We start from the raw sequence: 26,466 nt of genomic DNA, 5'->3' as shown, positions 1-26,466 counted from the left end.
ATGTCGCTTCACAAAGGGAAGGGAATAAAATCAAATTAAAGCTTCTATGTTGTCTTGTAGCAAGCTTCAGACTTATTGTCATAGAGTGATGCAGCGTGGAAACGGGCTATTCGGCCCAACTTGGCCAACATGTCCCAGCTACAAAACCTGCGTTTGGTTCATATCCCTCCAAAGCTGTACTATCCATGTACCTGTCTATATCTTAAATGTCGGGATAGTCCTTGCCTCAACTACCTCAGCATCTATGGAGCGAAGGAAATAGGCAACGTTTCGGGCCGAAACCCTTCTTCAGACTGATAGGGGGTGGCGGGGAGAAGGAAGGAAAAAGGAGGAGGATGAGCCCGAGGGCTGAGGGATGGGAGGAGACAGCCCGAGGGCTAAGGAAGGGGAGGAGACAAAATTGGGAGAATTAAATGTTCATGCCCGCAGGATGCAGACTCCCCAAGCGGAATATGAGGTGCTGTTCCTCCAATTTCCGGTGTTGCTCACTCTGGCCATGGAAGAGACCCAGGACAGAGAGGTCGGACGGGGAATGGGAGGGGGAGTTGAAGTGCTGAGCCACCGGGAGGTCAGGTAGGTTCTTGCGGACCGAGCGGAGGTGTTCGGTGAAATGATCGCCCAACCTCCGCTTAGTCTCACCGATGTAGATCAGCTGACATCTAGAGCAGCGGATGCGGTAGATGAGGTTGGAGGAGATACAGGTGAACCTTTGTCGCACCTGGAACGACTGCTTGGGTCCTTGAATGGAGTCGAGGGGGGAGGTATTGCATTTCGTGCGGTTGCAACGGAAAGTGCCCGGGGAGGAGGTGGTAAGGGAGGGAAGGGAAGAATTGACAAGGGAGTTGCGGAGGGAGCGGTCTTTGCAGAAGGCAGACATGGGGGGAAGATGTGGCGAGTGGTGGGGTCACATTGGAGGATTGTTTGTTGTATGTGACGGCTGGTGGGGTGAAAGGTGAGGACTAGTGGGACTCTGCCCTTGTTGCGAGTGCGGGGATGGGGAGAGAGAGCAGTGTTGAGGGGTATGGAAGAGACCCTGGTGCGAGCCTCATCTATGGTGGAGGAGGGGAACCCCCGTTCCCTGAAGAATGAGGACATTTGCGATGCCCTGGTGTGGAACGCCTCATCCTGGGAGCAGATACGGCGTAGACGGAGGAATTGGGAGTAGGGGATGGAGTCCTTACAGGAAGCAGGGTGGGAAGAAGTGTAGTCCAGATAGCCATGGGAGTCAGTGGGTTTATAGTGGATGTCGGTCAGAAGTCTATCACCTGCGATGGAGATAGTGAGGTCAAGGAATGGTAGGGAAGTGTCGGAAATAGTCCAGGTGTATTTGAGTGCCGGATGGAAGTTGGTGGTAAAGTGGATGAAGTCAGTCAGTTGTGTGTGGGTGCAGGAGGTGGCACCAAAGTAGTCGTCGATGTAACGGAAGTAGAGGTCGGGGATGGGGCCCTGGTACATATTGAACAAGGATTGTTTGACGTACCCGACAAAGAGGCAGGCGTAGCTGGGGCCCATGCGCGTGCCCATAGCTACGCCTTGTATTTGGAGGAAATGGGAGGAGTCAAACGTGAAGTTATTGATGGTACGGACCAGCTCCGCTAAGCGGAGGAGAGTGTCAGGAGCTGGGTATAGGTTGCTTCTCTGGTCGAGGAAGAACCAGAGGGCTTTGAAACCATCCTGGGGGGGATGGAGGTGTAGAGTGACTGGACGTCGATGGTGAAGATGAGGGGGTGAGGGCCTGGAAGCATCTATTTGGACCAGTTGTTTACACTTCAGTGATTCATAGAATAAATGTTGACCAGCAGCTAGTACTGCATTTTTGGTCTGGCATTATTTCATGATCCTGTTTGAATGGGCTACTTGGATAGGATGTTTGGGAGAGGCAAGGATAAAGGGGAATACCTTATTATGGCTAGCAATGACAGGAACATTTGTTTTTTTTGTTGGTGGAAAATGTACGTGTGAACAGTTTCTGAAATTACCGTTGCCACCACGATAGTGTGTTTCTGATAAACGTTTCAATTGAAATTTTGTAAATTGAGAAGACTAGATGAAGTGATGGAAGGTATTTGGTACAGTGTATTCCTGGCATGGAGGTTGGCACAGAATTTGCTAGACTGAAAATTGAAGGCATAGCTCATGAAGTCAAAGGCATGAGCAAAAATGTATAGATCGAACAAACATAAATCAAACAGCTATTTTGCCAGATTATGTTCATTTAATAATCTGTTTGGTGAGAGACTACTTGCAGGAAGATGCCCATTTAAAAATGTCTGTTGTCAAAGCACGTTAATAAAGCAGCCATTGACGTAGTGCACTGGCCAAGTCACTGGCTCACTGACCAAAATTGACATTTGACCATCAGAGCGTTTTAATTGAAACTTCAGAATGGCCAAACTGATTATACAGTGAGCAGTTTTTGCTCTATTATATAGCCAGCAATGTTTCAGCCCTACAGAGTTTAATTTAGTGTTTTATTAACTATGACATCTGAAGGTTTTGCAAAACATGGCCCTGAATGCCTTGGAGCTGATACAAAAATAATCACTTTGCTGGTCTGAATCTTGACATGCATCTCAGCTTTATCAAACATTTTTAATACTGCTTTATAATATAGTATTGCTATTCTATATAACTAATGGTGCTCTCTCTTTTATTCTTTAGGTTGTTACTGCAGTGTGACATGGAGGGAGCTTCTGGCATTGATAGGGCTTCAGATGACTTTGTAAGGTTAGTGTAATTCCCTGACTGGCCGAGTTTACAAAGGCAATTTCTTCAAAGGGCTATACGAATGTAAGAAAAGAGAAAAATAATCCCACAATACGAATCATTGTTGAATAAGGGGTGCAGAGGCCAGAGAATACAGGCATAGATTGCAGAAGGAGTTCGAGGGAGAATTTCACTGAGTAATGCTGTAGAGGATTTTTTGAGTTGTTTACCTGGATTTCTGCACTTACGGGGGAAAGGTTGGAAAACTACTCCAGGAACCTTGTGAAGGATAAAGACTTTTGGAGCACATTCAGCAACTATTGAAAATCACTGGAATCATATATTTTGGGCAAATGCACAGAAAACAGAACCCTAGATTGTACTGATGACACAGTCCAAAGGAGACCAAAAGTTTGCTATGGACAGAATTCGCAGACATCCCATTCATAGAAGTATGACTTCCACAAAATTGGTGCAAGATTAGGCTCCAATGTATCTTTTTCTCTTGGTCTGAATCTGTCTGAAGAAGGGTCCGACCTGAAGCGCACCTCTCCATTCCCTCCATAGATGCTGCTTGACCTACTGATTTCCTCTAGCATTTTGTCTTGTTCAAGATTCCAACATCTGCAGTTCCTTGTATACACGTTCCCTTCGAATTGTCAACCGTAGCACACTCACACCTCTGGAATTTCCCACATTCGACCTACATGAGTGGATATATAAGTGGATTTGGCAGAGAAAACTCATCGTGCTTTCACAAATGTTGCTTTGACCATAGCATTATCGTTTTGGAGCACAGTGATTCAGCCAAAATACTCAAAACTTCTCGTGTATTCGAGAGTCCCTCAAGTGCAATACAAAGAAGATTATCTATTACTTGGAGGTGTAGTGCTATTTTTTTCTGTCCAGTTTGATACATTACTTCATTGCTTCAAATTTCAGAAGCCAGCAGGCAGTGTTTATAGGAACAGGTGAAGAACATTTTGCCAATTCCTGAGAACAAGAATTTCTGATGTATGCTTATTTATTTCCTTGGACCATTCAGAACACGATTAAAGAAATGAGTAGAGTGTGTGCAGGTCAGGACCAGTTGTTGGAGGAGGAATTAAAGGGTTTTGTGCTGAGGATTTTTAAGATGTTTGTTGAACAAGTTTCTGACCTGAAAATCCTAGTGTGTAGTCCATGAATATTACACGCTGCTTCTGTAATTGCAGTATCATTTAGATGAGAACTAAATGTGCCTGTAAACGGTGCCGTCCCCCGCAAGGGGTAATAGTGAGCCGTGCAGCCGGAGGCAGGACCGGCGTATAGAGGGAGATGGTGACGGCAGACGCAAGAGTAGGACCGTTAAGAGTGAACTGGCATCTTACATTCTGCGTCCTCACGGTCGGCTAGGGGAGACACTCCCAGGGCACAAAGGCTGAAGTGGCCGGGTGAGGGAAGATGGACAATCTGGATGGACAATCTGGATGGAGGCCCTGCAGTAGCCTGGGGCTCGCCCGGATCAGGCGCCGCACCAGCAGACAGGACTTTGAAAATAGCACCAAAAATGTGGCAACTCTTGCGTGCGGTCTATTTCATGCAGTGGACTATTTCTCTGTACTAATTGGGGATTATGCTTGGGCATGGCAATACTTTACTAAACTGCAACAAAAGTATTTCACGCTACATCTATACATGCAATGATAAAGCACCATTGAACCACGTCAAAGAACTTAAAGATCTGACCCCTCCTAGGCCAGCACTGGAGAGATATGCAACATTTACAAAGTTTGCAGGACATTGTTGTTTGAAGGTTTTGAGGCACTGAACAGTAGAGATTGTGCAGATTTGATAGCATAGGAGTCCAAAACATTGCCAATTCCCAAGAACAAGAATCTCTCCCAGATGTACATTTGTTTATTTCTTTGGAACTGCAGGGTGCTAATGATTGTACACACTGAATGTGACCAAATATGGAACCAAACAAATTCAACTCCTAATCTTCCAGATTGTAGTGACCACAGGCAGAAAGTCATGAAGGTTAATGTCTGGTGCACTTTGTTCTATAGCAGCCTTGATTTAAACACCGCAGCACACTGAACTGTTGCTACTGACTAAAATGGCTGTGTCCATTGTCTTCTGTGTGCATTTCATATACGTGATATTAGCATGCCTTCTCTACATCGTTAATACTGAAGGAACGTGGAGTGTTCATAAGGAAGGGAGCTGCACATTGCACAATCGTGCCATCTTCGGGGTGTAACCCTTGCCATTTGCAGGAATACAAAAACATAAGAAATAGGAGCAGGAGTGGCGGTTTGGCCCCTCAAACATCCCTGGATTATTATGCACAATTATTATTAGCATAATTGGATTATGGCTGATCTTCCACCTCGGGCACCAATATGTCCATGTCCCTGACGTGCAACATCCAGAAATCTACCCATCTCCGTTTTGAATGCAATCAGTGTCATCTGAAAAGAATCCCAGAGGTTCATCCCCTGAAGAATTTTTTTTTCTCATTTCAATCCTGAAGTACCTGGCCCTCATTTTGAGATTTACTCATCCTTCTGGACCCCATAGTCCTGCATACCTGCTATCCCACAAAGTAGTCTGGTGAATCTTTGCTGCACTTGCTCAATATCAAACATATTTAATTTTGGATAGGGATTCTAAAGGGCCTGTCCCACTTGGCCGTCATTTACGCGACAGGCCGGTAGTGACTGCCGCGTGACGGTAGCGCGCGTCATCATGTGTCCGCATAGCCGTCTGGAGCCCGTGACGTCATTTGAAGATAGACATAAAATGCAGGAGTAATTCAGCGGGACCGGCAGCATCTCTGGAGAGAAGGAATGGATGATGTTTCGAGTCGAGACTCTTCTTCAGTCTGAAGAAGGGTCTCGACCTGAAACGTCTCCCATTGCTTCTCTCCAGAGATGCTGCCAGTCCCACTGAGTTATTCCAGCATTTTGTGTCTTAGGTCCAATCGTCTTGGCCCCGCTCTGGAAGGGGAAATGGGGGTGGATCCGGATCTGCAACGGCTGTGAGCCCCAGGCCGAGCTCGGCGATCGTTTGCCTGCTTCTGCTGCTGTTGGGGGTGAGACTTGCGCCGCACAAGGGTCTTGGGTCTGTCCCACTTTGGCTGTCAGTTACGTGACAGGCCGGTGGCGTGCGAAGATTTCGTATAGGACGAAGTCCACACTCCTCCACATCACTCCACACTCCGTGACGGCCCTTAAGGCAGACTATGCCAGTTGTAGCTTCAGCAAAACACTGTTTAATTGTACTATCTTTATTCCACTGTCATAATTCAATTGAATTGCAGAACAGGCTCAAGGGGCCATTTAGCTTAATCCACCTTAAATCTTTGCAAAAGGTGTTTTGTCCAAGAGGTCCTGAGTAAAGAAATAAAGAAAAAAAAAACCCAAAAGACTCGAGGAACTCGGTGAGTTGAGCAGCATCTGTGGAGGCCAAGGGATGGTTGATGCTTTGGGTCGTGAATCTTTATCAAGAATTTGCAGTACTCTTGATGCATACCACCTCCTCCTCCCATAGTGGTCAATGCACAGAAGGCATGCTTATGCAAGCCAGCGGTTTTCTCTTAGATTGTGTGGGGGAACACGAGTCCAAAATCCAAAATCACCAGATTTAGATTTACAAAATATGTCCATAAATGTTGATCTGCTATCTGACCCTGTAATCCCTCTTCCCAGTTCCGTTTTGCCAACTCTATCTTCATACAATTGTAGTTGCCTTCATTTACATGAAGAATAGAATTGTCAGGCCGGTACAGTGGCGCAACGGTAGAGTTGGCGCCTTACAGCGCCAGACCCGGGTTTAATCCTGTCTACGCATGCTGTCCGAACGGAATTTGTACCTTTTCCCTGTGACCGCATGCATTTTTTCCGAGTGCTTCGGTTTCCTTTCCCACTCCAAAGATGTACAGGTTTGTAGGTTCATTTGCTTCGGTAAAATTGTAAATTGTCCCATGTGTGTAGGACAGTACTAGTGTACGGCACAGACTCGCTGAGCCGAAGGGCCGGTTTCCGTGCAGTATCCCATGCAAAGGCTACTGCGGAGACTTTAAACTAGAACGGTTGGGGGGAGGGACTCAAATAGAGAAAGCTAGTAGACAGTGTGTGAGGCAGGAGGCAGAGAAGGGAAGCACGCAGACCCAACATGTAGGGGGGAAAGAAGAAAATAATAAACAGAATAAGAGGTGGTGGGTTCTTAAATGCGTGAGCAGAAAGACAGAGGGGTGTAAAATGAGGGTAGAAGCAATAGGTAGCAAGGTGAAAAGTAAAAGTGGCAGGAAGACAAATCCAGGGCAAAAATCAAAAAGGGCAACTTTCCAACATAATTGTATAAGGGGTGTAAAAACAAGCCTGAAGGCTTTGTGTCTCAATGCAAGGAGCATTCGTAATAAGGTGGATGAGTTGAATGTGCAGATAGCTATTAATGATTATGATATAGTTGGGATCACGGAGACATTGCTCCAGGGTTACCCAGGCTGGGAGCTCAACATCCAGGGATATTCAATATTCAGGAGGGATAGACAGAAAGAAAAAGGAGGTGGGGTAGCGTTGCTGGTTAGAGAGGAGACTAACGCAATGGAAAGGAAGGACATTAGCTTGGAGGATGTGGAATCGATATGGGTAGAGCTGCGAAACTCTAAAGGCCAGAAAACGCTTGTGGGTGTTGTGTACAGGCCACCTAACAGTAGTAGTGGAGTTGGGGATGGCATCAAACAGGAAATTAGAAATGCGTGCAATCAAGGTAAAACAGTTATAATGGGTGACTTCAATCTACATATAGATTGGGTGAATCAAATTGGCAGGGGTGCTGAGGAAGAGGATTTCTTGGAATGTATGTGGGATAGTTTTCTAAACCAACATGTAGAGGAACCAACGAGAGAGCAGGCTATTCTAGACTGGGTATTGAGTAATGAGGAAGGGTTAGTTAGCAGTTTTGTTGTGCATGGCCCCTTGGGCAAGAGTGACCATCATATGGTTGAGTTCTTCATTAGGATGGAGAGTGACATTGTTAATTCAGAAACAAGGGTTCTGAATTTAAAGAAAGGTAACTTTGAGGGTATGAGACATGAATTGGCCAAGATTGACTGGCAATTGATTCTTAAAGGGTTGACGGTGAATATGCAATGGAAGGCATTTAAAGACTGCATGGATGAACTACAACAATTGTTCATCCCCGTTTGGCAAAATAATACATCAGGGAAGGTAGTGCATCCGTGGATAACAAGGGAAATCAGGGATGGTATCAAAACAAAAGATGAAGCGTACAAATTAGCCAGAAAAAGTAGCCTACCAGAGGACTGGGAGAAATTCAGTCCAGCAGAGGAGGACAAAGGGCTTAATTAGGAAAGGGAAAATAGATTATGAAAGAAAACTGGCAGGGAACATAAAAACTGACTGTAAAATTTTTTATAGATATGTGAAGAGAAAGAGATTAGTTAAAACAAATGTAGGTCCCTTGCAGTCAGAAACAGGTGAATTGATCATGGGGAACAAGGACATGGCAGACCAATTGAATAACTACTTTGGTTCCGTCTTCACTAAGGAAGACATAAATAATCTGTAGGAAATAGCAGGGGACCGCGGGTCAAATGAGATGGAGGAACAGAGTGAAATCCAGGTTAGCCGGGAAGTGGTGTTAGGTAAATTGAATGGATTAAAGGCCGATAAATGCCCAGGGCCGGATAGGCTGCATCCCAGAGTACTTAAGGAAGTAGCCCCAGAAATAGTGGATGCATTAGTGATAATTGTTCAAAACTCTTTAGATTCTGGAGTAGTTCCTGAAGATTGGAGGGTAGCTAATGTAACCCCACTTTTTAAAAAGGGAGCGAGAGAGAAAACGGGGAATTACAGACCAGTTTGTCTAACATCGGTAGTGGGGAAACTGCTAGAGTCAGTTATTAAAGATGGGATAGCAGCACATTTGGAAAGTGGTGAAATCATTGGACAAAGTCAGCATGGATTTACGAAAGGTAAATCATGTCTGACGAATCTTATAGAATTTTTCGAGGATGTAACTAGTAGAGTGCATAAGGGAGAACCAGTAGATGTGTTATATCTGAGCTTTCAGAAGGCTTTCGACAAGGTCCCACATAAGAGATTGGTATACAAACTTAAATCACATGGTATTGGGGGTTCAGTATTGATGTGGATAGAGAACTGGCTAGCAAACAGGAAGCAAAGTGTAGGAGTAAACGGGTCCTTTTCACAATGGCAGGGAGTGACTAGTGGGGTACCGCAAGGCTCAGTGCTGGGACCCCAGCTATTTACCATATATATTAATGATTTGGACGAGGGAATTGAATGCAACATCTCCAAGTTTGCGGATGACACGAAGCTGGGGGGCAGTGTTAGCTGTGAGGAGGATGCTAGGAGGCTGCAAGGTGACTTGGATAGGCTGGGTGAGTGGGCAAATGCATGGCAGATGCAGTATAATGTGGATAAATGTGAGCTTATCCACTTTGGTGGCAAAAATAGGAAAGTAGACTATTATCTAAATGGTGGCCGATTAGGAAAAGGGGAGATGCAACGAGACCTGGGTGTCATGGTACATCAGTCATTGAAAGTAGGCAGGGTACACAAAATTGCTGGAGAAACTCTGCGGGTGCAGCAGCATCAATGGAGCGAAGGAAATAGGCGACGTTTCGGGCCGAAACCCTTCTGGAGACTGATGGGGGTGGGGGGGAGAAGGAAGGAAAAAGGGAGGAGGAGGAGCCCGAGGGTGGGGGGGGGGGGGGGGGGATGGGAGGGAGGAGACAACTCGAGGGTTAAGGAAGGGGAGGAGACAGCAAGGACCAGCAAAATTGGGAGAATTCAACGTTCATGCCATCACGACGCAAGCTGCCCAGGCGGAATATGAGGTGCTGTTCCTCCAGTTTCCGTTGTTGCTCACTCTGGCAATGGAGGAGACCCAGGACAGAGAGGTCTGATTGCGAATGGGAGGGGGAGTTGAAGTGCTGAGCCACCGGGAGTTCAGGTAGGCTATTGCGGACTGAGCGGAGGTGTTCGGCGAAAGGATCGCCCAACATCCGCTTAGTCTCCCCGATGTAAATCAGCTGACATCTAGAGCAGCGGATGCAGTAGATGAGGTTGGAGGAGATACAGGTGAACCTTTGTCGCACCTGGAACGACTGCTTGGGACCTTGAATGGAGTCGAGGGGGGAGGTGAAGTGACAGGTGTTGCATTTCTTGCGGTTGCAACGGAAAGTGCCCGGGGAGGGGGTGAAACGGGAGGGAAGGGAAGAATTGACAAGGGAGTTGCGGCGTACGCGGAGGAATTGGGAGTAGGGGATGGAATCGTTACAGGGGGCAGGGTGGGAAGACGTGTAATCCAGATAGCCATGTGAGTCAGTTGGTTTGTAGTGTATGTCGGTCAGAAGTCTGTCCCCTGCGATGGAGATGGTGAGGTCAAGAAATGGTAGGGAAGTGTCGGAAATGGTCCAGGTGTATTGGAGTGCCGGATGGAAGTTGGTGGTGAAGTGGATGAAGTCAGTCAGTTGTGTGTAGGTGCAGGAGGTGGCCCCAAAGCAGTCGTCAATGTAACGAAGGTAGAGGTCGGGGATGAGGCCCTGGTACGTATTGAACAAGGATTGTTCCCCTGGTACGTATTGAACAAGAATTGAAAGTAGGCATGCAGGTGCAGCAGGCAGTGAAGAAAGCGAATGGTATGTTAGCATTCATAGCAAAAGGATTTGAGTATAGGAGCAGGGAGGTTCTACTGCAGTTGTACAGGGTATTGGTGAGACCACACCTGGAGTATTGTGTACTGTTTTGGTCTCCAAATCTGAGGAAAGACATTCTTGTCATAGAGGGAGTACAGAGAAGGTTCACCAGACTGATTCCTGCGATGTCAGGACTTTCATATGAAGAAAGACTGGATAGACTCGGCTTGTACTCGCTAGATTTTAGAAGATTGAGCGGGGATCTTATAGAAACTTACAAAATTCTTAAGGGGTTGGACAGGCTAGATGCAGGAAGATTGTTTCCAATATTGGGGAAGTCCAGGACAAGGGGTCACAGTTTAAGGATAAATGGGAAATCCTTTAGGACCGAGATGAGAAAAACATTTTTCACACAGAGAGTGGTGAAGCTCTGGAACCCTCTGCCACAGAAGGTAGTTGAGGCCAGTTCATTGGCTATATTTAAGAGGGAGTTAGATGTGGCCCTTTTGGCTAAAGGGATCAGGGGGTATGGAGAGAAGGTAGGTACAGGATACTGAGTTGGATGATCAGCCATGATCATATTGAATGGCGGTGCAGGCTCGAAGGGCCGAATGGCCTTCTCCTGCACCTATTTTCTCTGTTTCTATGTAAAGTCTAAAGGTCAAGTTTGCTACACTCAAACAGAATTTGAAATTCGAATGGTATGTTCCTGGGGAATTTTTACAGTGTGATCATTAATTAGTCTTCCCTTGCTGACTAGTTTGTGATTTCAGAGTTCATCCAAATGTAACATAAGTAAATTAAACTCCCAGTTAGCAATAGCTCCACCCCGTACCTTCCCTCCTGTGGTGGATCATCACAACATCTGTTTGATCACTAGGCGTCTCAGAATAAATATTCTGAAGAATTTATAAATGAAACCATACGATAGTGCAGACAAAAGTGAACCAATTGCCCTAATGTTTTTCTTTAGTACAGGTGCACAACCTTTTATCCGGTGTTCCAGAAACCGAAAAGCTCCGAAAACCGGCCATTTTTTCCAGATGTCGTCTGCGCACCAAAGCTCGCGTTTGGCGCCAAACTTGACCCAAAACGACCCACGGTCAACCCAGGTCTGTACTACTGTAGCGGCTGCCTCCTCCCTGGAGACCGGGAGACGCTTAAACATCTGTAAATCATTGCTTAAATGTTAGTCAGTTAGTTTGGAGGGCTTTTATGTGAAGGGGGGTGAAGGGGTAAACTTTAATTCTTAGTCCCCTACCTGGTCGGAGAGGCGGGGAGCGGTCAATGCCTTACCGGGTCGCCGTGCAGTAAGCTCCGCAGCACTGTGGCCGTTGGGGCTGCGGGCGGCGCCAGTTGTAGCTCCGACCCCGGCAACTCTACCCCTGGCTGCGAGGCGCTCCAAATCCAGCGCGGCCCGCGGCCGGACGCCCCAGCTCCGCAAATGTCGGGAGTCGGCAGCGTCGCAGCGCTGGGAAACCAGCGGGGAGCGGGCAATGCCTTACCGGGTCGCCGTGCGGCAAGCTCCGGAGCGCTGTGGCCGCCGACACACAACATCGCGGAGCGTCGCTGGATTTGGAGCCGCGCAGCCAGGGGTAGAGTTGCCGGGGTTGGAGCTCCAACCGGCGCCGCCCGCGGCCGGACGGAGCCCCCAGCTCCGCGAGGTTGGGAGTCGCTGACCAGGTAGGGGACTAAGAATTAAAGTTTCCCCCTTCACCCCGACTCCACCACCACCATATAAAATCCCTCCAAACTAACTGACTAACATTTATGCAATGAGTCTCCCGGTCACCCGGGAGGAGGCAGCAGCTCCAGACTTTTCAAGCCGCCCGCGCTACCTACCTAATCTACGCTAAAAATCTTCCATTCTGAAATCCGAAAATGTCCGAAATCCGACAAGTGTCCGGTCCCAAGGCTTTTGGATAAAAGGTTGTGCACCTGTACCAGTCATTATGTGCCTTTGTCTGACACATTGCTCACCATTGGGAGTGGCAAGGCTGGTCAAAGGATCATAACTTTAAGTGAAGAAGCCCTGAAATGGATTGGATATCAACCACAAGCAATTCTTAGTTGATGTGGATTATCTGGAGCCAACTATTGCAACATGGGCAGCAGCTGGCAGGCAAATAGTAACACCAGTAGTGAAGTGGGAGGCATGTGGTTGAAGGATAGATTCTAGTAATTTGGTGAGAGACCCACAAAGCAATAAACCCTGTATCCTTAATAGGGAAGTTATTTGAAATCATTTAATGATAAATAAATTTTTATTTGCAAAGGCATAGGCTAATCAACCGCATTGAAGTAATGCCAAGAAGACACTCTTATTTCACTTGGGCAGCTTACAACCTAGTGGTATGAATATTGATTTCTATACCTTCAAGGAATCTGTGCATCCCCTCTCTCTGTCCCTCCCCCACCCATGTAATTTTACTAGTTTCTTGTTTAGTCTCATTGTCTGTAACTCGTTTTCACCAAACCCACAGTTAGCAATGGCCTCTTTCCTTTATCATCGTTAGTTTTTGCATATCTTTCATTCATTTGTTCTATATCTTTCTATATCCCTGCCATATCTCTCGTTTCCCTTTCCTGTGACTCTCAGTCTGAAGAAGGGTCTCGACCCAAAACGTCACCTATTTCATTTCTCCAGAGATGCCGTCTGACATCCTGAGTTTCACCAGCTTTTTGTGTCTTTTCTTCGGTTTAAACCACCATCTACAGTTCCTCCCTACACACATCAACCCGTCTACTTCCACAGCAGACTGAGGAAATTCAGCATCTCTTCAACAACTCTTCCAAACTTCTACAGATGCACCATTGAAAGCATATTGATGGGTTGCATCACAGCTTGGTTGGGAAAACCTCCTCCCAAGACCATATGAAACTATGGAGTTATGGATGTGGTCCAGTCCATCACACGCATCAGACTCGCACCATTGTCTCCACCTACGCATCACTCTGCCTTGGGACCGAAACCAACAAAATCAAAGACTAGTCCCACCCTGGTCATTTTTCCTCCTCCATGCTCCCAGCAGGCAGAAGATGCAGAAGCTTGAAAATGCGCACCATCAGACTCGGGAACAGCTTTTTTCCCTCTGTTGTCAGGCTTCTAAATGGTCATTCCATAAGCTAGGGTACTGTTTGATTCTACCTCACGTGGACATTGAAATTTGTCTCTGAAATTATTGCGCTACAATGCTGAGGACTTTGTTCTGCGCTCTGTATCTTTCCCTTAGCTGTACCAAACACAGGGGTGCTGGTGTTCTTCTGGCACCAGCTGTTTATAAAGCACATATCAGGAGGGGGAAGGAATACTGAAAGCGACTCGTCCAATACCATTCTGGCCAAAGTAGCCCGCTTGACTGGCACCTGCCACCACCTTAAACGTTCATTCTGTCCACTACTGGTCTACTATGACTGCATTGTGTACTATTTAGCAATTGTAATGGCCAGTCTTGGCTGATCCTAATTGCTGTGGCAAGGTGGACAGGGCAGGAGCTGCATGGGAGCACCACCACCTCGCGTTCAGCACGTAGTTCACCTCTTCAAAATCACCTTTTGGCACTTACAGATGGGCAGTAAATATTGACCGATCAAGTGATGCAAAGGTGATTAGATACATAAGATAGACACAAAATGCTGGAGTCACTCAGCAGGACAGGCAGCATCTCTGGATTGAAGGAATGCGTAACGTTTTGGGTTGAGACCCTTCTTCAGACTCCGACAGGTCTTGCCTCGAAACGTCACCCATTCCTTCTATCCAGAGATGCTGCCTGTCCCGCCGAGTTACTCCAGCATTTTTTCTATCTTTGGTGTAAACCAGCATCTGCAGTTCCTTCCTACTCATTGGATACTACAATAGAAACAAGAAAAAACAAGACAATTTGCAGAGGCCAATTAACAGGGCTCGAAATTAACGGTTGCCCGGGTGCCATTGACCACTCAAAGCGCCGCCGGGCAACTAAACACTGAGTCATTTTGCCCGGCTTGGCAACCAGATACTGGTTTGTACCGAAGATAGACACAAAAAACTGGAGAAACTCCGCGGGTGTGGCGTGACGGAGGGTATGGAGGAAAGGAACGCGGCGTTGACAGCTGTATTGCATCTCTCCCCTCTCTCCCCTCTCTCCCTCCTCCTCCCCCTCTCCTCTCTCTCCCCTCTCTCCCTCTCCCCCCTCTCTTTCTCTCTCTTTCTCTCTCTCTCTCCCACCCTCTCTCCCTCTCCCTCTCTCCCTCTCTCCCTCTCTCCCTCTCCCCCCCCCTCCCCCCTCTCTCCCTCTCTCCCCCTCTCTCCCTCTCTCCCCCCCTCTCCCCCTCCCCCCCTCCCCCTCTCCCCCTCTCCCCCCCCCTCTCCCCCCCTCTCTCCCCTCCCTCTCTCCCTCTCTCCCCCCCCTCTCTCCCCCCCCCTCCCCCCCCCCTCCCCCCCCCCTCCCCCCCCCTCCCCCCCTCTCCCCCCCTCCCCCCCCTCTCCCCCCCCCCCTCCCCCCTCCCCCCTCTCTCCCCCTCACCCTCCTCTACATCCCGCACTGATCCCCCCTCCTCTACATCCCGCCTGATCTATTCATTCAGTCCGTACTGACATCCCCTGTGCTCATCTCCCCCCCCCCCCCCCCCCAATCTATTTATCCTGCGCTGATCACCCTATCCACCTCGCATTAATTCTCCTGTCGCCATACCCGCCCCCCCCCCCCTCTATCCTACACTGGTTCCCCAATTTACCCTGTACTTACCCGCTTTCCCATCCATCCTGCACCTCCTCCATCCTGTCCTGATTCCCCCATCCATCCTGTACTAATCTACGTATTCATCCCGTACTGACCCACCCTCCATTTACCCGGCTCCATTCCTCCCATCCGTCCTGTAGTGATCTCCCCATTTATATTTTACTGATCCCCTCATGCATCCTGTACTGATCCCCTCATTCATCCTATCCACCCCGCACTGATTCACACACACCCCCTTTCCCTCACCCTATTGTCCTGGAAATGTCTTCAGAGCGAATATTGACTATGTTTGTTAACGGAATGCAATCAAATGTGTTTTAATTCCCAATGTTATTATTTGTTTTAATCTATAAAGATGGATTAATTAAATTGTGAACACGTGACACATTAAAACCGCAGTGTTCGATTGTCACTGCTACCGTTGACTCGTTATTACAGAATTCATTTTAACGGCTCTTAATAAGGAGTATCAGTAGTGTAGTTATTTAATGAGCAACATTCTCAACTATACGTACACATATATGTTACCATGGTCCAGGATTTATTGACACAGGTTGATCATACGCTGAATAATTCAACCACATTTTTGTTTGGAAGTGGAAAGAACTAATAGAAATTGCATTAATTGCAATGTGTAAAAAGAGTTGAGATACTGTCTTATAATTTTGCTGCATGTCATTGTGGGATATATCATGTCTTGATTGGTGAATGTTTAGTTTGTGACTTTATTTGAAGCAGAAATAATATGTGAATGCTTCATTGAGTATAATTCCGACTGGTAACTACGCACTTTGTCCGAGTACATTATCGCACGCATCATGCAAGCCGTCTTAAATGACCACCTAAACTGTCATTTGACAACCTAAAAAGCTGCCAAGGTTGCCCGGCTGGCAACAGGGGAAAAAAGTTAAGCGAGAGCCCTAATTAACCTACATCAGCAACCCTTAGGGATGTTGGAGGAAACCGGAGCACTTGGAGGAATCCCGCCCAATCACCGGCAGAGCGTGCAAACTCCTCATAGACAGCACCCAAGATCAGGATCGTGCCTGGGTCTTTGGTGCTGTGAGGCAGCTGTGAATTGCCTGTTGCTGGCTGTCTGATGGAGCTACCAGTGCAGTATTTCCAGTAGTAAAGAAGATTATTGGTGGGGTTTATAGGTAGTACTACGTAGTGCTGATGAAGCCGAGTTTTAGTTAAAAATATAAGAAGATATTAAATTGGTTTCTGGGCTAGCTTACAGCTTATATTTAGTGTCAAATTAGGCTTGCCTTAGGTTGTGGGTGTGTGTGAGGTAATAAATCCTATAACATTGTCTCCCAAGTGACAGGCAGAGGAGAAGCTATAGAGATAGCTGGTCAAATCTTTAAAGTGAGATGCCATAAACCAAATGACCAATGTTTATGGGGGAGGATGCAATAAAGCAGATGGCCTATGTTTATGAGGGACCAAGTGACAAAGAAGATATACAATGTTTTTAGTATATCTTGTACCATGTAAAAAAAAGGTTTGATGTGATGCATTCTGTGGAAACCTTTTCCAGTACTTCTGACCATGACTAATGTCTGTGGAATGTGATAAGGGGACAAAAAACCTATTTAAAGCAATGTAATTCTGTTGTTCAGAGAAGGTGGCTGAGGACAGTCAAGTGTCTGTGTTGGTCACTTGACTGGAGTTCTCCCTCCCTTCCATCGGCCGATGTTAAGTAAAGTTTTGAACTGGTCTACCAAACAGTTTGTGTGGTGTCTGTTTATTAAGAAGCGAACCTGGTTTAGTAGTTAAGATAAGTAGCTTTTTCAGTGCTACAACAGAAGATCCTGGGCTGTTCAGTCTCCAGGTCCTAAACTGTCTCCTATAATCTTGCACTGTATGAAATGGTAATAAAAAAGGAAAAAAAAAATAGTCAATGGTCTGCCATTTACCCATTCCTGCGATATGACCATTGACCTCTAAAGGCACCAAGCCAGATAATTGCTGGACAAAGTACATAAAAGCTAAATGTTTTCAGAAACCTATCTGTTTGCGCTTTGATGTCAGAGGACCAGAGCTCCAGCCATCCAGGTTCAATCTTGACATCAGACCCTGTCTGTGTGGAGTTAACATGTTCTCCTTGAGACGACGTGGATTCCTCTGGTTTTTCCTCCTTCCAAAGGTGTGCAGGTTCATTTACCGTCATGTGTTGTCCCTAGTGTGTAGGTGAGTGGTAGAATCCTGGAAGACTTGATGGCTATATGTGGGGAATAGAAGGGCATTAGCCCAAATAAATACTTGATCGTCAGTGTTAATGTGGCATATCAAAGGGCCTGTTTCTGTGTTCTGTGACCCTTGTTGCTTTTATGGGGTTTATTGACATCCAAAATCAATGGCATTCAAGTGAGGCAACTTCCTTCTCGTATACAGGAAGTCCCATATGATAAGCTGCTGTCAGCAGCCCACCCTGTGACGAATTGAAGAACTCCAGCCGATTGCCAGAGGCTGCAGTATGTAATCCCAATGGTGCTCATTACAATTGTACTGAAACATGATAGAAACCTTTTGGTAGACAAAAATGCTGGAGAAACTCAGCGGGTAAGGCAGCTTCTATGGAGGGAAGGGAATAGGCAACGTTTCGGGTCGAAACCCTTCAGCACCCATAGATGCTACCTCACCCGCTGAATTTCTCCAGCATTTTTGTCTACCTTTGATTTTCCAGCATCTGCAGTTCCTTCTTAAACATAGAAACCTTTGAGCTGTTTACATTTGTGATATCTGTTTAGTTTATCTGGTATTTTAGCAACTCTTTGGTTCTGTAAATGTGTTTTGGAGTTTGTTAGATTAGAATGTTTATATTTCTGATACCAAGTTACCATTTAGCATTTGAACTTAGTCATACTGAATTTATACAGCTGAAGTTATTTTAATACTGTTGATATTAAGTGCCATAGCATGGCTACTGTGAGAGGGAATACGCTACAATAGAAAGGGTTAGTGTGCTACTTTAATGGTTTATATCCATTAAGTGTGCAGAGTTCCCGACAAACAGGCTTGTGGAATGAAAATAAATATTCACATAACTGTGGGAACAGGCTCTTGCAGCATCAGGAAGTGGGGGCTGGTGAAACCATGAGTGGAGTGTGTGGCTTTTGCGGAGGCTGCTCGCAGCTGTTGCAGTCACCTCCAATGCTGTTCAGTGCAGTAATATCCATATGGATGTACATAAACCCTGATTTTTATATTAATAACGAATTGGTGTATGTTGGCAGTTAAAATTATGAATCTGAATCTTTGAAGGACTTGTCTGTTGCCAGCATGCATTTTCCTCTTGGAAACGGAAAAGGTGAATGGAAATTTGTGGATGTACAAAGTCATCTTTGGTTTAAATGGCTGGGTGGGTAAAGATATCCTTCTACGAATTGTGTGTATTTCTTGCAGCAAACAATTCCATCGTGGATGGTGTGGAATGAAAATGTACTCGTACACCGTCTGGAAGAGGTTCTCAACAAAATATTCTCATGGCATTAAACAATTCAACTGCTGCAATGAGGCAGCCAATAACCCTGGGATTTGCTACATTGCAGTTGGTTGTACAAGATACAGAGTTAAGACTATGATAAGTCATTGACAAATGATCAACATGTGTTTATTGGATCTAACGTCAGGTACTGTGTATATTGGATAGGAAGAAGATGGTTATTATATTCGGAATGTTGTGAATATAATGATAAAAATAGTTGTTAATATTTTTAAGTTCCATTAGCAGCATGGATTAGCAGGTTAGTAGTTCAGTTTAGAGATACCGCGCGAAAACAGACTCATCTGCCTATCGAGTCCGCGCTGACCAGCGATCCCCGCACACTAATATTATCCTACATACATGGGACAATTTACAAACCAGTATGTCTTTAGAGTGTGGAAGGAAACCAGAGCACCCGGAGAAAACCCACGTGGTCACGGGGAGAATGTATAAACTCCATGTAGAGAGCACCCGTAGTCAGGATTGAACCCGGGTCTCTGGCGCTGTAAGGCAGCAACTTTACCGCTACGCCAACGTCCATTCACTGCAAGAGGTTATGACTAACTTACGGTGTACAGTGAACGGAGTATAAAATATACCTGCAGCTCTTGGCACTTCTACGCTGCTAAAGTCGGTACACTTAATCTGGTAGCAGTAAATTGCAAGTTAATTTGCCTTTTTATTATTATTGTTGTTTTATTATTTTATTTTACTTTTAGTTAAGTGACTAAAAGTAAACAGTGAAGACTTCCAATAATTAGAATTGTAACGGAGCATTTTAGAAAATATAAACCGGAACTTCATATTTTTTTGCTAGTTGTATAGATGTGTTTAATAATAGAGGAAGAGATCTAAATGAAGGTTTGGGTTCGTAAAGTAACAAGTTCCAGCTTTTGGACAGAAGTAAAGAAATGTATTCATGATAGTGAAATATGTTGGTTAGATCTGATGTCTGAGTAAATGTTTAAACGTTTTGATGGGTGCAGGGAGCTGTTTCATTGTGGGACTGAAATGGATATGTTGAAACCTCATTAATATTGCACACATTCTACACTGAGGAAGGCTAATGTGATCTGGTTAGCAAATTATTCAGACTGCTCTGTGTTTATGGGCAGTTGGTCTGTTCTCTATTGATATTTATAATCAGATGTCATGATTGCAAATAACACTTACACTAAGCTATCATATTTCATTTTCTGATGACAGAAAGAAGTCATTGTGTTTATGACAGCTTGGAGCACTCCCATCAGTCCTATTCTCCCCTCTTTTCCTTAACCTATATTTTGTCTCGTTCCCATTAACATCACCGTGATACCGTCAACCTTCAGTAGGACCAGATAACCTCCCAACATTACTCAGGGAGGTGGGAGGTAACTGTACTCGGGGAAACACGTGCAGGTAGCGAGAAAGTGCAGACTCTGCGCAGTACCCGATGTTAGATTCAAATTTAGCTCACCAGAACTGTGCAACAGCAGCACTAATTGTTACACCACAGAATTTGATTAAAGTTTGAGTTGTTGAAATGGAAATAAATAAAATGTTTGTTCTTGGGTTCATAAAGGTGGGCAAACGTGATATGTAGTGGTCAAACCGTAAACAGCTTGTAATGCACGGTATCATCTTTTGAGTATTGCAAATTGATATATACATAAACAGGGCTCGAAATTCACAGTTGCCCGGGTGCCAATGACCACTAAAAGTGCCGCCGGGCAACCTAAACGGCGAGTCATTTTGCCCGGTTTATACTTGGTTTATACCGAAGATAAGACACAAAAAAACTGGAGTAACCGTGGGTCCGGCAGCATCTCTGGAGAAAAGGAACATGACGTTTTGTGTCGGCGACGGTTGTGGGAAAGATGCTAAGTGTGGCGTGACGGAGGGTCGGAGCGAATGACGGGCAGCGGCTGCGGCGACGACGGCGACGACGGCTACATCTCCTCCTCCTCCTGCATCCCCACCCCGCCTGGCCTGTTAGCGGCAGCTGCTGCCACTCCGCCAAAACAGACCCTTGGAGGAGGGAGGTGCCTCCCACCTCCCCCCCCCCCCCATGCCCAGGGATAGCCAGAGACGTCGGGAGTCAGACGGGCGCGGTACGCCCAGGCCCACAGCCAGCGCAAAACCCAGCTCACTCTGCCTATACCGCCAGGTTAACCAACAGCCATTGACACAGGGCTGTAGGCGAGATAGGCAGTTGAGCTGCATTTAGCGCTGGATTGAGCTGAAATTACCATTCACAGCCTTGAGTGTGTGTGCACGAGCGTGCGTGTGTGTGCGCGTGTGTGTGTGCGTGCGCGTGTGAGTGTGTGTGCGCGTGTGAGTGTGTGTGCGCATGTCCGTGTTTGCAATTTCCGTGCCTGATAAGTGTGCGAGGAGTGCTGGCCTTCCTTCCCACCTCCTCTGCCCCTTCCCCTCTCTCTCTCTCTCGTACGCCCCCCTCCACTCCCTTTCTGAGACCCCTCTCCATCCCGCACTGATCCCCATTCTTGTCTCTATTCAGTCCTCACTGACATCCCCTGTGCTCCCCACTCCCCCCCCCCCCCCCCCCCCCCCCCCCCCATCTATAGGGTGGTTGCACGAAAGGTCATTGGGTCATAGGGCTCAATGCACGGAGCCGCTAAATCCAACTGGAAGACATCCGTCACTTCCGGTACATGTTATTAATGCCAGAAACGCGTACTTTCCTACCTGTTAAAAATCGCCAAAATGTTGATTTTTTGCGCTGAAATAAATTGTGGGAGTCGGGGTAAGTGTGAGAGACATAGGATAGAATAGTTTCTTTATTGTCATTGTAACATGAACCATGTACAACAAAATTTTAAATGTACAACGAAATTTAAAGTACTCAACTTTAGAATTCCAAATGTGAAGTGAAATGAAGGTATAGAGAAGCGAGAACTGCAGGGACTACAGCAGCTAAAGTGCTTGGTAAACATTGAAAATATTGGGAATTATCACGTTTGCTCACTGCATTTCATCAAGTAAGGCATTATTTGTGTTTTTTCTTGATTCCTTTGGTATCTAAAAATTCTCAGGTGATAAATCTGGCTGTAAATTTTTCTTCAGATGCGTTTTCATTTTGTATGTAAAAACCCACGAGAACCATGGGCAATTTAAAAAAAATTACAGCCAGATTTATCACTTCTGACACTTTTTGGATGCTAAAGGAATCAAGAAAAAACACAAATAATGCCTTACTGTTGATGAAATGCAGTAAGCAAACGGCCAATGTTCGCCCAGCACTCTGGCTGTTGATGTCCCTTCAGCTCTCGTTTTTACCTACCGTAATTTCTCCTCGCTTTTGGAATTCTGAAGTATGCTAAATGTCTCACACGCTTATCCCGATTTCCATAATTATTTACAGCGCAAAAATTGACAATTTCAGCGGGTTTTAACTGGCCCGCTACGCTGGAAACAATGGTAACTGCCTACCTGCAGTTCATCGCGTGTAATCCATTTGGAGTAGCGTAGCAACAGTATGGGTCATGGGTCGTGACCCGACTGCCGTGAAACCTCCCTATTCATCCTGCACTGATCTCCCTAGCCACCTCGCATTGATTCTCCTGCCACTCCCCATCAATCCTACACTGGTCCCCGAATTCATCCTGTACTGACCCCCCCTTCCCATCCATCCTGCACCGCTCATCCCTTCATCCTACACTGCTCCTCCCATCCATCATGCACAGATCCCCCCCATTCAACCCCACTGACATCTCCCGCGCTCTCCCCTCACAATTTTACCTACTTCAACCAACACTCACAAATTCCCCTGCCTCAATCCATCCAATCCACACCGATTGCCTTCTCAAGCCCCCCCCCCCCCCCACCATTATCCATCCTGCACTGATTCATACACCCCCCCCCCCCCCCCCCACCACTCGACCCTATTGTGCTGGAAATGTCTTCAGAGATAACATTGACTATGTTGGATAACGGAATGCAATCAATTATGTTTTAAGTCACAATGTTATTATTTGTTTTAATCCATAAAGATGGATTAATTAAATTTTGAACACGTGAAACATTAAAACCGCAGTGTTCGATTGTCGCTGACACGTTATTACAGAATTCATTTTAATGGCAAATCAATGCTGTTAATGTGGAGTATCAGTACTATAGTTATTTAATGAGCAACATTCACAACTATACGTTGGATTTATCCAGGTTTTACTTCTACAGTCAGTCATATACATCACAAATTTGGTCAGGAGATATTTCAGTTGAAATTTTAATGTTAATTCTGAAGTGGGAATGATGGAAAAAGCATTTATCAACAATTATTTTTAAAAATGGTGCTTACAAACTGGGTATCTTCATTGCCACATACATCTAATCTGAATGTCTGGTAATGTGGCGTCTTGACACCTTTAAATATATTACCAAATATTTGCTGCATTTATGTCCTTTGGCCATCTCTTGTTAGTCAGTGTAATGTTTAACCTGTCTGATGGGTATAGTCAGTTTTAACAGCTATTATCATAAAATGCCTTTAGAAAATTCCTTGAAACCTGTATATTTTGTTGTGGATAAAATTATGTGGGAATCGAGAGTGTTTCTGTAACAATAGCAATAATGACCCATGCTATGGCCATGTCATGATAATTTTTGGTCCTTCACAGAAAACATGCTTGCATCAATCTGTAGTGTGCATGGTTAAGCATATATGTTATCAAGGTCCAGGATTTATTGACACAGGTTTATCACTCGCGGAATAATCCAACCACATTTTTGCTTGGAAGTGGAAAGAAATAATAAAAATTGCATTAATTGCAATGTGTAAAAAGAGTTGAGATACTGTATTATAATTTTGCTGAATGTCATTGTGGTATATATCATGTCTTGATTGGTGAATATATTACTTTGTGACTTTATTTGAAGCAGAAATAATATGTGAATGCTTCATTGAGCATAATTCCGACTGGTAACTACGCACTTCATCCGAGCACGCGGCATCCAAGCCATCTTAAATGACCACCTAAAATGTCATTTGGCAACCTAAAAAGCTGCCAAGGTTGCCCGGCTGGCAACAGGGGAAAAAAGTGAAGCGAGAGCCCTGATAAAACAGTACAGCACAGGCTCGTCAACAATGCCTGTGCGGAACACAATGCCTACTTAAACTAATCACCTCTACCTGCACATGCTCCATCCATCCATTCCCTGCAAATTCATGTGTTTATCCACGCGTTTTTCAATGCCACTATTTGTATCTGCTCTAAACCCACCCCTGGAGCACTTTCCTGGCAACTACTATTCTCTGTAAAAAAAATAATTGCACCACACATCTCCTTTAAACGTTTCCCCTCTGACCTTGTATTCTAGTATTTGCCATTCTCGCTCTGTGAAAAAGGTTCTGACTCTCCATTCTAGCCTATCTGATTGTTCATCCTCTCATAATCTTACCTGATGTTCCAGAGAAAACAACCCAAGTTTATTTGACCGTTATAGTTAATACCCTCCAATCCAGTAAAACTCTTCTGCACTTCAAATCCTTCCTGAAATGAGACGATCAGAACTGCACATAATACTCCAAATGCAGCCTAACCAAAGTTTTACGAAGCTAAATCATGACCTCCTGATTCTTGTAGACAAAAAATGCTGGAGTAACTCAGTGGGACAGGCAGCATCTTTAGATAGAAAGAATGGTGACGTTATGGGTCGTGACCCTTCTTTAGACTGACGGTTCGGGTCGAGACTCTTCCTCAGACTGACGTTTTGTGTCGCGACCCTTCTGCAGACGTTCCACACCTTCCTGACTCTTGTACTCGATGGCCTGACAGGTGAAGGCAAGCATTCCATGTGTCGTTGCTTTCATGGAGCTTTTGACTTGGACCTCAAGATCCCTCTGCACATCAATGCTGTTATGGGACTTGTCATTAACACTATTTCCACATTGCATTCAAACTCGCAAAGTGTAGCACCTCGCACTTTGATTAAACTCCATCTGTCATTAGTCCACTCATATCTATAACTGACCTATACTCTGCTGCATCTTTTGACAGCTTCCTCATTGTCCATAATTCCAACAAGTTTTTGTGTTGTCTGCAAATCGACGAATCAACCTGTTGCATTTTTGTCCCACGTCATTTGTATATATCAGAAGCAAGAAGTCCCAGCACAGACCCCAGTGGAAACTGGTCATAGACCCCCAGCCAGAATAATACTCTTCCTCACTGCCCACTGTCTTCTATGGGTAAGCTTATTCTGAATCCAAACTATCAAATCACCATAGAACCCATTCACCTTAATCTTCGGAATCAGCCTACCATGTGCAACAGCAGCACTAATTGATACACCACGGAATTTGATTAAAGTTTGAGTTGTTGAAACGGAAATAAATAAAATGTTTGTTCTTGGGTTCATAAAGGTGGGCAAATGTGATATGTTGTGGCCAAGCTGTAAACAGCTTGTAATACATTGTATCATCTTTTGAGTACTGCAAATTGATATATACATAAAACAGTACAGCACAGTCAATATATACATAAATATATATACATAATGATATATACATAAAACAGTACAGCACTATCCAATGCCTTTATATAGTCCATGCAAACAGTATTGAGTTAGTTATTATCCCTTGTTGGTTTGATCTTCCCATTTTTATGTATTTTTCAACAGCTTTCTTGGAGCATTCTGTTCTTTTTGGAGTTTTAATTTATCGTGTTCCACCTTCCTTTTCCTTGTGATCTTACCTTTCAAACATCAGCAGTCTCCTGCTATGTTACCATCTTTCCCTTCCCTCCAGTTTCCCTCTGTTAACATATAACATAACATATAACAATTACAGCACAGAAACAGGCCATCTCGGCATTACAAGTCTGTGCCGACACAACTTTTTTTCCCTTAGTCCCACCTGCCTGCACTCATACCATAACCCTCCATTCTCTTCTCATCCATATGCCTATCCAATTTATTTTTAAATGATACCAACGAACCTGCCTCCACCACTTCCACTGGAAGCTCATTCCACACCGCTACCACTCTCTGAGTAAAGAAGTTCACCCTCATGTTACCCCTAAACTTCTGTCCCTTAATTCTGAAGTCATGTCCTCTTGTTTGAATCTTCCCTATTCTCAAAGGGAAAAGCTTGTCCACATCAACTCTGTCTATCCTTCTCATCATTTTAAAGACCTCTATCAGGTCCCCCCTTAACCTTCTGCGCTCCAGAGAATAAAGACCTAACTTATTCAACCTATCTCTGTAACTTAGTTGTTGAAACCCAGGCAACATTCTAGTAAATCTCCTCTGTACTCTCTCTATTTTGTTGACATCCTTCCTATAATTGGGCGACCAAAATTGTACACCATACTCCAGATTTGGTCTCACCAATGCCTTGTACAATTTTAACATTACATCCCAGCTTCTATACTCAATGCTCTGATTTATAAAGGCTAGCATACCAAAAGCTTTCTTTACCACCCTATCTATATGAGATTCCACCTTCAAGGAACTATGCACGGTTATTCCCAGATCCCTCTGTTCAACTATATTCTTCAATTCCCTACCATTTACCATGTACTATTTTGATTTGTCCTGCCAAGGTGTAGCACCTCACATTTATCAGCATTAAACTCCATCTGCCATCTTTCAGCCCATTTTTCCAAATGGCCTAAATCACTCTGTAGACTTTGGAAATCCTCTTCATTATCTACAACACCCCCTATCTTGGTATCATCTGCATACTTACTAATCCAATTTACCACACCTTAATCCAGATCATTGATGTACATGACAAACAACAAAGGACCCAACACAGATCCTTGAGGCACCCCACTAGTCACCTGCCTCCAACCCGAAAAAACAGCCATCCACCATTACCCTCTGGCTTCTCCCATTCAGCTGTTGAATCCATCTTGCTATTCCTGCATTTATGC

General features: G+C 45.2%; 1 protein-coding gene across 4 annotated transcripts in view; it reads left to right on the top strand.

Moving 5' to 3' along the window:
• LOC129712461 (rho GTPase-activating protein 32-like) overlaps positions 1-26,466 on the top strand; it is a 570,135-nt gene that overhangs the window by 144,478 nt on the left and 399,191 nt on the right. For 3 of the 4 annotated variants that reach the window (XM_055660920.1, XM_055660918.1, XM_055660917.1), the window contains one exon: positions 2,662-2,727. The exons of the other annotated variant lie outside the window; for it this stretch is intronic. In XM_055660920.1, coding sequence (XP_055516895.1) covers positions 2,681-2,727 — 47 coding nt within the window. In that variant the 5' untranslated portion in view covers positions 2,662-2,680. The remainder of the gene's footprint in view (positions 1-2,661; positions 2,728-26,466) is intronic. 4 annotated transcript variants of the gene reach the window in all.

This window comes from Leucoraja erinacea, chromosome 32 (genome assembly GCF_028641065.1).
Source record: "Leucoraja erinacea ecotype New England chromosome 32, Leri_hhj_1, whole genome shotgun sequence".
Lineage (NCBI taxonomy): Eukaryota > Metazoa > Chordata > Chondrichthyes > Rajiformes > Rajidae > Leucoraja > Leucoraja erinaceus.
The sequence above is the reverse complement of the archived record's forward strand: the minus strand, read 5'-3'. Positions and strand labels throughout refer to the sequence as shown.